The sequence below is a fragment of the Lineus longissimus genome, chromosome 9 (assembly GCF_910592395.1).
Source record: "Lineus longissimus chromosome 9, tnLinLong1.2, whole genome shotgun sequence".
Classification (NCBI taxonomy): domain Eukaryota; kingdom Metazoa; phylum Nemertea; class Pilidiophora; order Heteronemertea; family Lineidae; genus Lineus; species Lineus longissimus.
The window spans coordinates 16,357,467-16,376,201 of NC_088316.1; the positions used below are offsets into that span (position 1 = coordinate 16,357,467).

General features: G+C 41.6%; 2 protein-coding genes across 6 annotated transcripts in view; both read right to left on the bottom strand.

Annotated features, from left to right (window-relative positions):
* LOC135493455 (transmembrane protein 272-like) overlaps nt 1–18,735 on the bottom strand; it is a 92,688-nt gene that overhangs the window by 31,992 nt on the left and 41,961 nt on the right. For 4 of the 5 annotated variants that reach the window (XM_064780812.1, XM_064780811.1, XM_064780815.1 and 1 more), the window contains one exon: nt 11,317–11,710. In XM_064780812.1, the coding sequence (XP_064636882.1) occupies nt 11,317–11,688 (372 nt within the window). In that variant the 5' untranslated portion in view covers nt 11,689–11,710. Of the gene's footprint in view, nt 1–11,316; nt 11,711–12,248; nt 12,323–18,735 lie in introns of those variants that run through there. The other variant, XM_064780814.1, reaches the window with a different exon arrangement.
* LOC135493513 (medium-chain acyl-CoA ligase ACSF2, mitochondrial-like) lies at nt 2,606–4,340 on the bottom strand. Its single transcript, XM_064780891.1, has one exon. It carries the CDS (start codon nt 4,338–4,340, stop codon nt 2,619–2,621), a length of 1,722 nt encoding a protein of 573 aa, XP_064636961.1. The 3' UTR covers nt 2,606–2,618.

Sequence of the window (18,735 nt, forward strand, 5' to 3'; positions counted from 1 at the left end):
GCGAAGTCTTTTATCAAAGCCATATAGTGCTAAAAACCAATGACATTTAAAATGGCACATGAGTTCATTCAAACCTCTGATATTTCATACCGGAAATAACCTGAACATAGCATGTCGCAGCTACCGGATGTTAATCGGGTCAGAGAAGATGTCGTTGAATAGAGACGTCAGTTTTTAGGAAGCTATTTTGGTCTATGAATTGATCAAAGATACAAAATGAATCCTATCGGCGAAGCTCAAAGTTGTCGTTACGCGGCATATGACAGAGAGGGTAAAGAAAAATTGGAGGAAATGACAAAATACTCGGTGCAGCAACATCTCAACTGATTTCGTGCGGTCTCAAAGCCAAGCCAATGATAACTGTGTTCCTCTTCTATTATTCGTGTACTTGCACGGCTTCCAAGTAGCAGACCTTGGCAAAGTGCAAGACCTTTGCCTAAGAATGATCGGTCAGCTTTGTTTCTAATGCCGAACATCTCATTCTCAGCTGTACTTGAAAGACGCCTTAGCCTCTTTTCCTAGTAAATTGTACTAGTACTACTATCTTTTTCTCAAATCGTCAATCAAGCCAGTGAGATCGAGCAAGATAGGATGCGTCTAGTAGAGTCAGGTGTATCAATCCTACCACCACTCCATCTATATCTTCAGTGTTCTGTACACTAGCCTGTTCAATCGCAACTGCCTTTCCTTACCATTTCGTGAGAATTCCTGTATCGCCATCTCTCATCGGCAAGATAAAGCGATTCCAATATGCTAAACCACAGGGAAAGGGAATCTGGACGGCTTACAAGCGATAACCAGAGATAGCAGAACGAGTATTCGTTTCACCTCGTAAACAGAGGCGTCTCTGCCACCTGTGACTGTGCTGCAGCAGATTGCCAATAAAAAGTCAATCTATAATTAATGGAGGCGGACGCATCCAGTCTGACTTCGGAATCAACTCGTCTCATGCAATGAAGAAAAAACGCCTTAGCAGGTGTTTGATTCGGGGAGGGATCAGGGACCTGGCCTCGGGTAAATGATTGTTTGAGTAGACAAGCTGCGTTGGAGTGGAGTCATGGGTGCGGATGGTGAATGATGCGGGCTACTCTTGAAGCCTTCGTGGAGCGATTGGGTGCCTCCGGTGCTCTAGGGTCGGATAATTGGCCGTCTGCCTACTGCTAACGTACCAGTATTAAACCAGTCTCGCGGTTGTACATGAAAATAATTCAGCTTGAATTAATGTGTGGTTTCACCATACCAGTTGAGTGGTGCTAAATTTCCATTTAAAATATAATTCATCTGGAATTGTGAGTTCCGTGTTGATTAAAAGGCCACAAGGGAGCATTCAATGTGTATATTACTCGGAAGCAAATATAGCATTAGGGTATGGTAATCATCGATTGGTAACCGCAAAGATGTGGTTTGGGAATGCTAGAATGCAGCGTGTTTCAAGTTAGCACTGAGAACAAAGGTGTAAATTGAGGAAAGTTTCACCAATATAGTTGAATTGCTGTTATAGTCTACAGCCCCGTGAACTACGGGGATTTTTCGTCTTGGGTCGTCTGCACTGTCAACAGTTTGAACAAGTTTACGGCTATTGGTTTCCGGAGAGCAATATGCATGCAGGGTTCGATCCGGTTACTAAGTGGAAGGAATAAGAGCAAAGAGACGTGATGTCTTCGGGGTTTACATCATTACCATTGCTGCAAGCAACTGGCGGTTATTGAACGAGATAAAGTGTAACTAAAGGTGCGTTGAACTAGGCAAAAATGGTCGCGAGACTCGCTGTTATATGGCGAAATCGCTACCCATTTCAAGCCTTTGGTATAACAGTGCTGTTTCCATAGGCCATACTGCAGTATTGCAAATGCGGCCTTGTGTAACGAGAGCATTGTCTCGAATTCATTGTTCAACGATTTTCATTGAAAAAAAGCTTTGTTCATAAGCTTTCAACCTCTTGAATGAAATCTGAACAATACCCGGCCTACGAGTAATGTCACTAGAGCGCGACCTCTTTCTTGAACGGCGCGCCTTTCATCTGTTTGAACAAGGATGCCCCGGACGACTCCCATTGTCTCCAATCCTGCGGTACAAAGCCTCTCAAAACAACTATTCAATGTGATTGCTGACAAGGAACAGGGTAATCTCTTCGGATTACTCGTTTAACACGCTCATCGATTTCTTACTCAATATCTCCAGTGCGACGATGTTCACCTCCTTCTAAGCAATTAGATTTGAAAGGAGAAATAGACGTAGGTTCGACTGTCGACATGATACATAGTAGTTGTTACTAGATAAAAGAAGTTGTTCAAGCAGGAACGTCAATATAAATCCATACATGTATGAGTTTCAGAAATATAATCTTTACGACATCTCAGGATGTCCAAAAGTTGCATACGTGTTTGAGTCCAGATGTGAGATTTATTTAGATGTACAATACCGTCATGTGTGACTGAGACAAATGAGTTTTATATTTAATACTCATTACGATATCCCAAAATGTCCCACAGTGAGTGACATGCTTGTTTGAGTCCAGATGTGAGTTCTATTCTAGAATTAATTAAGACAGACCTTCTGCCGGTAAAATGCAAATTAACGAACATTTTATAGAGATTTTGCACAAGTCCGATGTTATCTTACATTTTGCATCCTTCCCTGTCCGCCTCAACACGCCGAATTGCCTCAGCCCGTATCTTCTTCCTATCTATTTTATCAGTCGCTCCGGTCGGGAACTGGTCAAACAGCAGGACATAGTCCGGCATCATGTCGACCCCTTCCACGTTCAATATAAACTTTTCCATGCAGTAAGCTCGGACGCCCTCGACTGTGAGACCTTCGCCCGGCTTCTCAGCGATGCACAGACATATCTCTTCATGAATGATAGGGTGCGGAATCCCTGTAGCAACCACTTGGTTGATCTTGGTGTGCTCACCGAACACATTCTCAATCGCCGAAGGGTAAATCTGGACTATTGCCTTGGAGATGACCTCTGTCTTTCTGCCGTGTATTGACAAGTACCCGTTCTCGTCCATGATCCCTATATCGTCAGTATGATACCATCCACTGGAATCCTTGGCGTGTCTTGTCTTCTCCTCATCTCCCAAATACTCCACGAACATACACGTATTCCTGACGCACACCTCACCCGCTGATCCAATAGGGACGATCACTCCGTTATCATCAATGATCTTAACTTCATTGTCACATCCAATACCAGTTTTCTCGACCTTTATATCAATCGGATCACAGCTCATAGTGGAGCAGATTCCGCCAGATTCGGTACTTGCGTAAACAACAGCCATGGGGAAGCCCAACTCATACAAACCACGTAGTAAGTTCTTCTGAATAACCTCACCTCCTGTAGGGCACACCTTTATTTTACTAATATCCATGCCAGCTTGGACACGTCCAAGAAGCTCCTGTAGCATGTACGGGAACATGAAAGGAACGTTAATCCCCTCGACTTGTATACACTTGAAGAAGAAGTCCAGTCCTTTCTGGGCCTCGGGTCCTGTTGTTGGGGCTTTCACGGAGAAAAATGTAATCCCAATGCTAAGGACGATTGACGTGCATCCCGCACTGTAACACATAGGCCGGTCACTCATCACTTTATCCGATTCGTTCAAGCCGATTGTGCGGATCCTATTCGTCATCCAATGACCCGTTATTGCAACAAATTTTGGGTTGCCAGTGCTTCCGGAGGTACTATAAACACCATGGATCATGTCACTGTCAATGGTTGCTTGACGTTGTCGCATCGTTGCAAGGTCGCCATCTTCGATCCCTTCGAATAATGTCGTCCACGGTAATGTTCCTTGGTACGACTCAGCGTCAGGAGAAATCATGAAAATAGTTTCCAGGTGGGGTAGATCAGCTCTCAGTTTAACCGAAGGTCCTTGCTCTGCCAGACCGGGGATCATATCCGTCAACAGACGATAATTTTCACTTCTGTCGCCAGAATGTGCGATCAACCAGCGACATTTGGTGTGGTTGAGTGTGAACTTGATTGAATCACTTGACTTGACGCTGACGTGAATCAGAATCGGGATGGCGCCGGTCCTCACCATGGCATACTCACAGATAGAGTACTCAACCGAGGTGGGGCAGAGAAGGGCTACTCTGTCCCCCGTCTGCAGGCCTTGTCGTATCATCCCCGCAGCCAGCTGCTCTGTCTTGGTCTTGAGTTCACCGAATGTGATTGCTTGTCTTGGCTTGTCGACATCCAGGACTACTATTGCCTCCTTGTCGGGGTTAGCTGCGCCCCTCATGTCCAGTAGCTCAGCAGGCGTGTATTGAAGTGGCTTAATCCCCCACGACGGGGATTTGTAATAACTTCGAGTCAGCTTCGGGCACAACATGATCCGTGTTGGTGATTCAAATTGTAACAAATGTACAAAAAGGTTTGTTAGAAAGGGGGCTAAACATCTGTCGGAGGCTAATAAATGTAACATTATTTAAAACGACCATGCACAATTGAGAGTCCGACATTTCCGAAATGACCAGATGTACGTTGTCGCTGACACCTGCTGCATCGCCGCAGCTGTCGGAAATAAGTTACCACATCCGTTAAGGCTCTTTGGCGCAAAGATTCGACCTTTTTTTCAAGTCTTTGATTTTGATAAATGTAATTCGGGACCTAATATTATTTTAAGGCTTCAACCAAACTCAGCAAGAATGAACAACATGCAGTTACGTGTTTCTTGGTACATTCTCATCTGCACTTTCAGGGAGGGCTTTTTTCATGAAGATCATTTATCATGCCAAATCTAACAGAAGAAAAAAGATCATTAGTGAATAACCTTTACATAAATGAACACGGCACATGGTGTTGGGTGATAAAGGTCCCTACTGGTGTCGGTTCTTTATGTAAGGCAATGCAGTGTGCATCAAAGAATGTTTAATATATCAAGTCATTGTGTTAAACTGTTCTTAGGTAATACAAAGCGCCTTTTTCTGAAATAAAAAATCAGCAACTTTGCCTGCCTGACAAATCATGTTGTCGTAGCGTGATCCTTTCTTCGAGACGCCTTTCATAATAGTTGAACAATACCTAACGGGAATGCAGGACGATATTCATTTGCTCTCATCTTTGTTATACAATACCTCTTCTACCTCTTTAATGTAACTACTGACGAGAAGCGAAGTAATCAGTTGTCCGGAATGATAAAAACGGGCGATCGATTCCTTACGCAACTTTACCATTTTTATGAGTGACAAAGGGATGTGCTGTTTCCAAGAAATTAGAGTTAAACAGCTCGACGTAACTTCTTCTTTCAGCAAGAGGAAGATTACTCTACATGAGCCCGATATCACCCTGTTTATCACCAAGCTGTAACACATCCTTCCAAGAGCTGCCAGTTAAGTCTAGAACACAGAGAGACCCAAAGAGAATGAACCACATTTCACAAGTCGCTCCGTATTCAGAACAACATCGGTTTGTTCATCTTGATATCGATCGACAGAGCACTTCCTCATTCCAGAGCCTTTTTTGAATCTTTACATAATTTTGGCATTATAAGCACACTTCATAACACTTTCATGTCAACATGAAGGTATTCATGTCACACAATGTCAACACGAGATAACGGGTCAGGATTAAAATAGGCCTACATCTGGTCCAATGAAAAGAACTCGTAAGTTGCTAACGAAGTGACGATCGCCGATCAGTAGATTCCTGAGTGTATCGATACCTTACTTGGTAAAGCAAACATAAAGTTGGATCATGGCGTCAAGCAGTCAGTCACGCTATTTCAGCTTGTCATGTAGCTTATGTGAATAATAGTTTACATAGAAAATTAGTCATGTCAGAATGGCACACATTACGCGAGAAACGAAAGAGAAGATAAAATTCAAAAAGTAATATGATTTCAGGGAGAATACAGAAAGTGATAATTGACTGAAAAATGAGTTTGCGGCTGGTTTAACCGCAAACACGACAAATGAGACTGCATCAATGCGTCTAACAGCTGACACAGCCAACTCACAACGCCGTGCAAACCCGATTATAAGTGTCGGGTTTTATTTCGCAGAACATCATCGAATTTCCAATCGGCTCAAGGTGACAAAAATGATGATTATCCAAGCGTTCTGATTTCCCAGGTGGCATAAACCACATTTTCTGTATAACACACCTGATACTGGATCGGAACGCCATGGTGAATTCAGAATTTACCTGGATGGTCAGTGAATCCGAGATCTTTTTCATGAGGGCCGACTCGACCAGGAGGTCTTGGGTTCGAATCACTTTTGACATGTTTGAGGCACTAAGTTCGTTCTGGTTAGAGTTCCTGCGTTTAGGAACTGCTCCTCAATATTCCCGGAACACTTAGGGATCGGAGCGCTATGAGAAATTATCTGTCCATACGTAAAGCACTACATAAGAAATCCACCTCTTCAGCTTTCAAACTTCATTACAAGAGGTTTCAATCCCGGAATGCCATGTCAACTGCTCAGCAGTTAAGACTGCATTCTGCATTTCGCCCGCATTCTCATCAATTCATTGGGCTTCACTGCCTTATTAGTCTAGCGAAGCAGACCCAAAGGCGTGTTCGCCTGATGGTCAAACCTCTCAAACCGAATACAAAGACCATGAGAGCCAAGTCAATAAATGACACAGCGACAGTTACTCTGCCTTATACCAGAGAGGAACATACAGTTATCTTATTTTCTAAAAAAGAAGATTATGTTCAAGATTCGCTGTCATCAACAGATCTCTGGCACGAATTTAACAGATCATACTAAACGCTCATATTGATCGGATGGGAAGAAAAGGCAAACTCTACTCGATAGCGAGCACGGTACACCGAGCACATCGTCTGGTTTATTTATCATATACCGATACCTAGCGGTTCGAGGAATCTAAGGTTGCATTCAGCGTTACGAGATGGAGGCAGGAAGCATCTACAATATATTAATCTTTACAGCAGTCGATCAAAATGAGAAAACGATAAAACTCGACTGCACGATTGATATTTACATGTCTTCGGTGCTGGCATGTATTTTATGTTTTTGATTTAAATTTCCCCATTGGTCATACAATAGGCCGACTAAAATAGATGATGTGTAAGCGCGTCTTAAAGGCAGGCCTCTTCTTAAAGTAGTCTCGCTCCTGAAGCATCTTTAAAGGAATGAAAAAGCTTTTAGTTATCCATCACCGACTTCCGCCACGATGGCTAACTAAATCCGTAACCGGTAACCTCACAAATAGAGTCAGTCAAGCAGAAGGAGTCAGGCTATTGACCCATGTTCGACTTCCTCTCACCAACCGGAAGGTATTGGTAAATTGTGACATTTGAATCATTTTATAACATTTCCTCGTGACATCTATTGAATTGTTTAATGATCGCTTCAAGTTTTTAACCGGCTGATTTATGTTTCCAAGGTCGAATATCTCCAGAGAAGATTCTCATATAGATCCACAGATATCGTCGAATAATTCAGTTTGTGCGTGGACGCTTACATTTACAAAAAACAATCTTTACAAGACTTTTAAAAGACTCTTACTTAAGTTGTTCAGTATGAATCTCACATGTACAATGTACAAGAATCTTGCAAATACTGTATATGTATACATTGCATACGGAACGTTCCAACTAACTAAGAATCATGAAGAAATCTTATCAGGATTTTAAACCTGGCTTTTTGTTTAACGTGGGATTGATCATTTGGGTTCCTGGTTTGACGTACTGGAAGCTACATGTACAAGTACGGTGGCTATATACATGTACATGTACGGTGGCTATTTGCGAAAAGAAATAGAAACAAATTTAACCTCGTCAGAAAAAAATCCCTTTCGAAAAAAGGAGACTGCACAGTCCCACCAATAATCATCTTGGCCACAGCCTCAGCCACAGCCAAATTAAACTTTATTTCAACTTCAAAATATCTTCTCTGAAGTGTGCACATGTCATTCCCTATCGTATTGAATTTCACTTCGATTGCAAATTCGGTCGCATCCGTAATTCAAAATCAGATAATTCTAATTTAATGATAAAATCCAACGCTCACAGTAAGTTTCATATTCAATAACTGCGTGTTATGTTTCGAAGTAGAACTGGAATTGAGAGTAGCAAATAAGATTAGCCTAGCCTAGTTTATCCCCCCCCCCCCAAAGAGTCATTTGTTTAAAATTCGGAAGGGACATGTCATTCGAGAGGTCACACATCATGTTAAAACGTTACACTATGCAATCTTGTTTGAGAACAGCTCTAGATTTTCGACGGAAACTAATGGATGTTATTTTAACGGGCCATTAACAGACAGGTGTATTATGTGAGAGTATTATTTTCATCGCAGCAATCTCCTAAGCGAGATTGAATGTCATTGGTTGATTACCAAGGCCTTTTTCATTTCCATAAACACATGCGCCCGTATGAGCAATATCAGTAACGTCTCTTTGCCTATAGTGATACTACGAGGTAAAATATGATGTTCCCCCTTTGTAAGTAGTTAGTTATTGAGGTATTGCCATTGAAACCAACGAGTGACGGTTTCTTGCACAATGACAGTGAAGTATAGATCGGTCTCGTGTCTACGGACAGTCATGGCCAACACATCGACCATAAAATTACGCTTTGTAGGTCTGAACTAGCCAACTGACTTGCTAAAGGTATTTCGTACAAGTATTTCGTACACATATTTGACCACTCACAAACCATGATTAGATACGAAATCGACAAGCCCAGTTGTCAATTCCCCGCAGGGTTAACATATAAGTAATGATTACTTATCGGCCTGATGAGGGAAAAGTAAAGGTTTCTCACGACCCAATTAGGCGCCATTGATTTGGCTTATTCACAAAGGCAACAAGGCCGCTGCGAGGAAATGTGTCCTCTGTTCTCTCGTGGTGACAATTCATCGAGACCCGCCGGCTGAATGACATCTGCAATTACTAAAGTAAACAAACCAACTGCTATATCGCATATACATGCCTTCAAGCAGTAAGTAAGCTTCTCGGGGTATGTATTTTACAGCCCCTTCTCCTCATCACGCTCTTCTACTGATGGTGAAAGTATGCATGCTTTTTTTACTTCGATAAAAAAATGTTTGTCTCTTCAAACTTAACACACGACTAGATCATGATGTCTTACTGTGATTGAAATCTATCATCAATCCCAAACAAAAAAAATCACTGACAGTTACTTCCATGTTTACAGGAATCACAAGCTCTTCATATCCTGGTGATGGCTACCTGGTGGTCGCGCAGTGGAAATAGCCTGTCGAACTAATGGTCTAATGGACCTGATGATTGATGGCCGCTGGGATGGTTTGTGTGCATTACATTCCTGTGCACTCGTAGAGGTCCTCGTAATAATGGAAGCAAAAAAGGAGAGAAAGGAAAGGTACATATATGATGTAACGACATGTATGATGCAATGGCGGCCGGAAATATGTACAGGGTCAAGCGCTTTCCATCCGGACGACTGGATGTCCAAAGTTTTTTTCACTCTAAGTGAATGAAAGGCATTTTGCTCCAAGTCCAGAGTGAAAAATTCACATTTCGAATGGCATCGAACACAACCAGGAGCATAATAACTTCCGTTTCTTGATTATTGGAAACGGGTTAAGATCGGTGAAACTCGTGTATATACACCGGCGTTCTCAGGTCTCTAGTGTCAGGACACGGATACATCAATATGTGGCAAGCGTTCTATTTGACGGATATCATCAATAGCCATGCTACGTGGCCTGACTTGAACGCAGCTTTGGGAACATGTGTAGCAGGATAATACGTTGGATAATCTTTATATTGGAGTGGACTGATTGTATCATCTACGGGATTTCAATAAATCCAGTGTGTCGCCTATATGTCGGATGGAAACGATCTGGGATCCAAAACCAATGGCCAACTTTAATAGATAGGCGATATGTCCGATAGTGCTGGTATGCCTTTCTGAAAATTCCGAGGGTTGCTACTTATTAGTCATAACTTGTATCAATCATAATGCGACGTTTGATGATTTATCAGTCAGGTCCCTGATGACCGTCACTCACTAGATTAAATATTGAGACAATGTCCCTTCACTGAGTTCCGACGTTTGGCACATCAATATTTATATGAAGGAAGTCCCACAGAAGACCAACAATCGATTTCATAAAGAGACTGTTCAATCTCTATTTCTCACGGTTGGACATGCTTAGCCAGTTTGCTTTTACGGCACCCCACAGACAGCAGGTTGTTTCATGTGATCATGACCGCCGCAGGTCGCAACAATAAAAATCGTGAGTCGAGCAACATCTTCTTGCCATTGATGATATCCTCAACTGGGCTTTAGCAGGGTCGTTTGAGAAATTGATGATAGCTTAAGTTCGCAACTTAACTTGTTAATGTTAGATGTTTGTCCTGATCCTTCGCATCATGATTGAGCAGTTCGACATAAACCTGCATTGCTGTTTATACAAGTGGAAGCAGGAGCAGAAAATAACCATTTCTGGTTCCGGATTGATATTGTAGGCTGTCTGCAAATACATGTAGTACTTTCTTCCGGATTGATATTGTAGCTTTGACATGTATCGATAATGGAACATTTGACAGAAAAATATGCGAAAGAACAAATTTTATGCTTATTGACCAGGTGACATGGGAGGCGCAAAAGTTGTCCAGTGAGGAAAGTTCACTGATTGTCCTTGGTAACCTTTATTGACCGAAGAAAGTACTATTTGCAGACAGCCAGCGATAATTATGTCTGTGGGATGCATTAACTACCTACTTTATCAGATTTAGATGTTCGTCTGTGACATTTTGCACACTTAAGTTCTTGACCGGCCCATTTTCCAGACGATATTATGATTGATGTGTGAAAATTATTGATCCCTCTGCAATATTTAGCCAGATATTAAGTAATTAGCCGGTTGACTGACGCACAAATTAGCTGGTAAAAGCATGATAGGTCAACCCGTTGAGAATGCTTTAGCGTGGTTGAGTCGACTGTCAGCGGTCGTTGCCGAGTGGATATAATACAATCAATTCACCCAATCGTGAATGCTCCTACCACTCCTGTCCTATCAGCTCCATCTCTAAACCTTAAGCGCCCCGCAAACGAGCTGTTTCAATTGTTTCGACCTGAGATGGTTGCATGCGACGAGATATCGCTCATTTGCGGTGGTCATCAGAAGTGCCTGCTACAAAAATTGGTGATCGAAGCGAACTACGATCAATTTACCGATTTTACCTGCTGACAAGAGAACTTATTATTGCACATAGCAGCGATTATAATCGCAGGTCGCAGCGATTATCTGTTGTGGGGAGCATCGCGGTGTAAGTGTCATACCTATTTTATTTTATCGCAGATGGACACTATTTGGAGAGACTCTTTACAAGTACATTGTACTTACCCAGTGCGGATGTCGTTGACTACCTGAAGAAAGCGCCCTTGCCACCTGTGCATGCTGTAATTGTATAGTAACTTCCCCGGAAGAATTACTCGTGAAATTAGCCTGGTTAGGATGGAGCTTCAGCGAACTGCGGGCATGTTGCTCGGCAAATGCCTTCATGGCGACCATCGCTACGGGTGAGGCTGGCGTGACCGGGAGCCCATGCTCATCAGTGTGTATCCCTGGGTGGGCCCCCGAATGTTCCCCGTGCATGGACATGCCACGGCCTCCAACTGTTCTTCTTGCACCGCTCCCCCGGGGCCTCCGCATGGATCTGCGGAGACTCTCCCGGTTTTTGCAAATCATGGTTCCCTTGCGCGTCAACATTGACATTGTTTAGTGGTGCCCCCCAATACTGAAAAGATAAATTTGAAGACATCACAATACAATGTAAGGATATTTTAGCGAGAAAAGAAAGAAAACTGAAAACTGTGACCCTGTTGTGCAGTATTGGCGTGTTTCCCAGTAATTGGCAACAAGAGAGTTCACGACTTTCCGATGGGGAAGATGGAGGGGAAGAGACACATTTCAATCTTCCATCATCCCCAAATTCCCAAATTAAAAACAATGATAGTAACAGTGAGAAACGGAAACACTCAAAAACACCACACCGGTGTAGCAGTTTGAAATGTCTTCTGATAGAGGATTCTAGAATGTAATGTATTATCTCTGAGGGAATAATGGTCCTGGTCGCTTTGAGCAATATGTCGTAAAGCTTATATAACCATACAATAAGGACTTGTTTTTTTGTTTTTCTGGGGGACTGCAACAGCGGTATTGGCATCTTCGTTTAGTGGTGCCTTACAACTGACGAACTGGATAACATAAACATAACGTAACATAACATAACATAACATAACATCACGTAATGCAATGAACATAACGTAACGTACATGTAACATAGAGCTGCACAACATGTAGCTGTCCTGGACTTTGAGATGGGCAAATCGTGGTAATTGACTGAAAAGAAATACATGTAGATGTAAGTAGTAGTATATGGTTGATTCCCAAACCAAAACGGCGATTTTTGTTTTGGGAATCAACCATATACTACTACTGATGTACCTCATGAATCATCTTTTAAGAGATTTGGTTTTGGTATGGATTTGGCGTAACGATATTCTTGTCTATTGAAGAAGATGTCATTTATTGGCAATACAACAAATGATTAATGTGAGTTTTGCTAATCGATATCTTGCTACATTCATAAGACGGGGTGCCATAGTAAGAGAAGGGTGATACGCATGCAGGTCTTGTTTTGGGAATCAACCATATACTACTACTGATGTACCTCATGAATCATCTTTTAAGAGATTTGGTTTTGGTATGGATTTGGCGTAACGATATTCTTGTCTATTGAAGAAGATGTCATTTATTGGCAATACAACAAATGATTAATGTGAGTTTTGCTAATCGATATCTTGCTACATTCATAAGACGGGGTGCCATAGTAAGAGAAGGGTGATACGCATGCAGGTCCGACAACCCCGTAAGAGTCGACGATCTTTTATTGTTTAGTACATACACCTGCACAATTTGCACAAGATTCTTTTAAGATTCTGTTTTAAGATCTTAAACAAAGAATACATTACTGTAATGCACGAATCTTATTGCAAAGATTGTTCCATTTGCATCCATAAGAAACGGGAATAAGAATCTCTTCAGGATATTTGACCTGGGAGAGATGTCAGCCAAAACAACGCAAAAAGGCTATTGAATTTGTTAATATAACAAGATGGAAGAACTACCAGTAATAGCAGCTAAGTGTTCTGAGAACATCCAACAAACCTCCGCGATTTCTTGACTTCTTTGACAGAAGGTAACATCCCATGGGCTAAACTTCTCTACCGCAATTATATTATCTCGTGGTAAAGGTGTTTCGATGTTCCTCTGAGAGATTCTGGCGTCTCTGATACGGAGATTTCGCAAAAAACATACATCAGCGTAAACAGTATTTCGTGGCCTCCGGAGGCCGGTGACCGGTCTTGGTCGTCGCTTGGTCTCCGAAGAAAAACCTGCTTTATGTGAGTGTACACGAGTGACAGGATGAAAACCAATAGAAAAATTTACGGTCATCAAAATTGCCCAAAATGAGTCGAAAAATTATCCTCTTGCCGGCAGCAATATGCGATAATGACGAACAAGGGAAATGTCTCGCAGGAAGGAAATTGGTAATATATCTGCATTATTATTCCAAGCAAGACCATTTTACAATAGAAGGTGGCACTTAAAGAAAGAATTGATTCCGTGACACCTCGTTATATGATGTGAGCTACCTGACATCACCGTGATCATTCAGGGATTTAGCAAGGCAGGCGTGTCGCCTCCTTCCGTTTCTCCTTCCATGTTACTAAAGAAAGGAGTGCTGCACCGTAGGGATCTGACAAATGAAGTGTAATTTTGACATGTAATCGGGCTGGAGCGCAACGATTTCCGATGAAGACATTAAAGTGCCACGTGAGAAGATTTTGATGATACGGGTTTATAACTCAGTCAAATCAAAAAGCAGTTCTGCATACAAAAATACCAAAAATCGAATGTAACTCTCTTGGTTTATTTTAGCAACATTTTGGTAATCAACGTTTTGATAGGAGGTAATTTCAAAGCCTCGAGAACGTATTATTCATATTCCCTTTGTCAGCGAATAAACAACGCTAGCATCTCTTAAAGCCTTCCAAGTCCTCTCCCCGCCACAATCTCGCAGTAAACACTCTCAAAGCCATTACAAGGTGAACTAGATAACAGAAGTATAGTGACAGGATCGCCAAGTCCTAATAAACCTGATGAAGCACCGATTACAAGAGCTCATAAATCAATCTAGACCACAGGGTATTAGCAGGTATTGTTTGATATAGATTGACAAGGCTGCAGACACAGGCACACTAATTATACGATCATGTGAACTGATGTGAACTGATGATGTACTTTATGGTGTTCAGCCCAGTGCCCTTTACCGTTGGTCTTCTAGTTAACACGAGGTTTTCAGCCCTGCCCGAACGAACCACCACCTCTAAACCAGCCTCATCCCCCAGCAGGCGCGCTTGTATTGAAATCAAGTCTTACCTTAAATGATGAATGCATCATAATTTGATAGTTAAATTACCTTAACGATTCCATGACATTTCACATTTAACTCTATTTGAAAATGAACTGTTGATTAATTCCGTTGGCATTCATTGCATGTTATTCCCCAATCACGAATGACATTTATCCCTCCTAATTCTTTTAACAAATAATCACTCTAACTTTTGAAATAGCTTTGTCTTCAGTCAGCGAATCAAAAATTACAGTGGAATATGAAAGAACAGTATTGTTTATAGTTTTCCTTTCATGTAGCAAACTGAACCGCAAGAACCCACGTAGCCACATCGTGAGTGGATTTTTATAACCTGCTGATCATTAGCGACAAAATAATGATCTTGTTATTAGCAAATTTCTGTGCTCGGTAGCAAACCAGAACACACGGTATGATTCACGTCGAAAAGGCAAAAAGAAGAGTGCGAATGATCGCAGCAATCTCTGCAGGCAATAAAGGAATGAGGGAAAACTATATTGTATGAAAAATCGGTAATCGCAACGCTACCGAACGGGTTTGTTGATGACATGGGACGTGCAGTGCACATTCTTTGTCCTCCCCTGGGCCAAAATATCAACAGGTCATGAAAACAATAACCTAGTAAATAACCCATTTGCTGATAATTGAGTTAGATTAGTCTACCTTAACCTGACATTTTCCCTGTAATTTTAATTAAAAAGTACATTAGCGTACGTTATATTGTTACAGTGACATTAATTTATTGCATGCTAGCAGTTATTACTGATCTGAAAACGTCCAATACCAATATGCGCTCCTGAAATTGCCATTGTCGTCGGATTCAAATTACAACAACGTGCAAGAACAAAATGCGCACATCGTCGTTCATCCTTTATTGCAGAAAGCAGATTGCAATACAAGAATACAAGAATAAGAACAAGAATTCAAGAAACTGCTCTAAGCTCCGATGATTTCGAGATCGCCAAATTCTTTTTTCTTATTTTTTAATTTAATCCTAGTATATATATTATCCATCCTTACATTCCCCTCCTCAGGCGTCTAGTTTGTTAGGAACATGCTGGCAAATAACACCAGCATCTTTCGTCACAATCAATTGGCTTTTTTTTTCACAAAAGTGATCGTCAGTGACAAATTGATGATCCGATCATTATAGCCTAAAATGTTCTCTGTGTGGCAAATCAAAAGACAGGGGGATGATTCACGCATGAAAAGGCAAAAAGAACAAATGATTGAGAATAAATGCACCGTCTCAGCCTGTAGCCACTCGAGGCAGATAATGAGGTCTTTATCTTTCTGATAAACGTATCCAAAGGATACGTTAAGCCTTGAAGTCATCCTTGATAATGTTTGCAAGCTGATTCCATGTTGATACCAAAGAGTTGCTGAGCGAGCATTCGGTGAAAGTCGACGCGTTTAAACTGCGACACAAAAATCTCGTGACATTGTCCTATGTCCCAATTTGCGTTCGAGTAATATTTTTGCTTAAGTTATTTGAAAAGCATTGACCACGGTCCACACAGTTACATGCAAATAAAATTATACCAGCTTGCATAAACGTATATGTCAGGAAATGGGCAGAACCTTTTGGTGGCAAGTCGGAAGTCTCGTCCTTCCAAGACAACTACGTGATGACCGGATCATTCATACCAATTATGTCCTTCTGTTAATAACGGTAACTTCAATAACTGCACGCCTTAATTTCCATTCACATTTATCGCAAATGTGGTAGACAAGACAGAAAACAACAGTGCGTGACGTTCGTTAATGATGATTAATAAGTAGTTTGATCAGGATGGTACGTGCCTTTCACTAATGAAGATAATGGTAGGTCTGGACAACCGTCAAATGACCATGTTGGCTATCACGAACTGACAAAGGCAAGGTCTATCATTGCGATGACCTGTGGTCTATCATTGCGATGACCTGTGGAAAGAAGTCCGTGCGTTGAGGATATCAAAACTCCTTATTTTGACATTCTGCGATTTCTTTCAGTCACGTTTGCAGAAAAAAATGGATGTTATGTCAGGTATTTTTATCACGTGCGCAATCCATTTCATTTGATTGGACAATGACAACTGACAACTAACCGTCTCATCTGCCCAGGTAATTTCGTATGCCTAATCTTGCCAATATTGATATTGCATTCAGACACCCAGGCAAAGAAACAGAAAATACCTTGACCCTGGTTGTAAGAAAGTAATAATCGAGGAGGGATCTGGTATTTCCAACATGTACACAACCCTTTCCATGCGATTGCTTAATGACAATACCTTCTTGTTTGGTCTGGCTCGTCTGACATTCTGGCCATCAATATTACATTATCCCATTGATGTTACTGTCAGGTTATGTTGGGAGCTATATAGCTTCACATGACCATATGCTGGGGTGACTGGTTTTCGTGGTATCGTCATGCATCGCGGACGGCAGTCACACTCGAAATCGATTTCGAAAGATCCAATCAATAGAATATATTGAGATTTACACAGTGCTTAAAAAGAGAAAGCCATGTAATTCAAATCATGTATGTAAGTATAGATGCACTTTGTGAAACAAAGCGGGAATGAGAGTGAAGAGACTCGAAAGTACTTGAAGGGTTATTTTTACACGTTACAAACGTGTAGGTGCGCAGGTAAAAGACTAGACATTTACATGTGTATCGTCACAATGACCATAACGTATTTCTATTATATTTTTCATTAAGCATCAATCAATTAAATGCCATATTCCATTTAAAAAGGATGTTTTACATTAAAGTGTTAGGTTCTGTCGGATTAAAAGATAAATTATTTTTCGAAATACGCCACTGCAAACCCAATTTCAAAACTAATTATCAAAAGCTGAAAAACGAGATGTTGCCAATTTAAAATCGTATTAAATCGTGTTTTGTGACATTGTAATGGGAAAAGGCAGGTTCACGTCATGACAAAGATATTTAACAAGGAGATCAAAATAAAGGGATGATTTTATGAGTTCGTCCTTGTGGCTTAATGGGTTTACCACTCGAGTGACAGCCCCTGATCCACGCGCTCAGAGGTTTTCCCTCAAGTTCAAACCAGACTCCAGTACAGATGATTCGTCAAGCAAATCATTTTCCATAAGGGTCTTCTCCAGATATCGTATTTATCTTTTGATATTTTGGGAAGTGAGACACTTTTAGCGACCATGTCAATAACTTACACATTCTGTGTTCATCCCTCTAACGGCCCAAAATATTTAAACTTATAATCAACCAGGTTTGTACACCAGCCCAAATATACGCAAACAAACTGGTGAAAAAAACAGCCAGTCGCGACTTGGCAAACACCGTTGCTTTTTTGTTTGAGTCTCGGATTTACATCCGTATTTGAGTTAACCTTTTACTCATCTTTACACAACACCTCTGCGCACCCACACTGCATGCCTAATGAAAGAAAGCGGCTTTCTAAAAAAGCACTTCGGGAAAGCTGCTGCTTACGGATGACATACGCTCGACCTGGTATTCCCGCTGGGGATAGCTGCGCCAATTAAGCGAATGGAAGAAGTGGAAGGCAGGACCTAATTCTCATTCCCTGGTGACATGGAGGAGACAAAAGTCATGCTGACCATGACGATTGAGTTCTAATGTTAGCTGAAGGCATTGCTGATCAAGTGGACCCACAAATCCAGCTGAAGTTAACATAATGGCATCTCGATACAAAATATTTTGTCGGGTTGAACACAACCTTACCATGCTGACTTTTTTACTGGGTGATGAGACTAAAAAGAGGATACCTGTACGTCTGGAAGTTCAATAATATGCTCTATAGTGCAGCTGCGAACAGATGGCGTACCCTCAACCATGCGTTCCCAGCGGGGATTGCTACACCTTTCAATTAATCAAGCGAATGGAAGAGCTCTCGCTGCCTGGTGTGAAGGAGACGGCAAACGTCGGACTGGCCACGGTGGCTACTTGTGTGACAAGTGGTTACCTTAGCTTGGTTGGTAAACGGATGACACGTGTTTGGTTTAGGTTTGCAGGAATAACCCATAAGTCTCTCCTGAAAGAAGCTAGTAAATATTCTGACGCCATTTTGTCATGTTTGTTGAGGGGGAAAGTTGATTACATGTTACCTCGTAATCGGGAATGAATCGGGCATCCATAGAAAAGAAAATGTTACTTCTGAATGCCGGCGAACACGGCTTCAGAAAGGGCTCATGACCTGACCATGAAACCATTGCTTTGTTCGCCGACGTGTCCGCACACCGTGTAGCTCCATTTAAACCCGGCCTTCTGAAAACAGATGAAAATGCTGTCGACGGCTCGCTAAAAAACAGTGCGACAAAATGTCACTGAGGGAAATCGATAT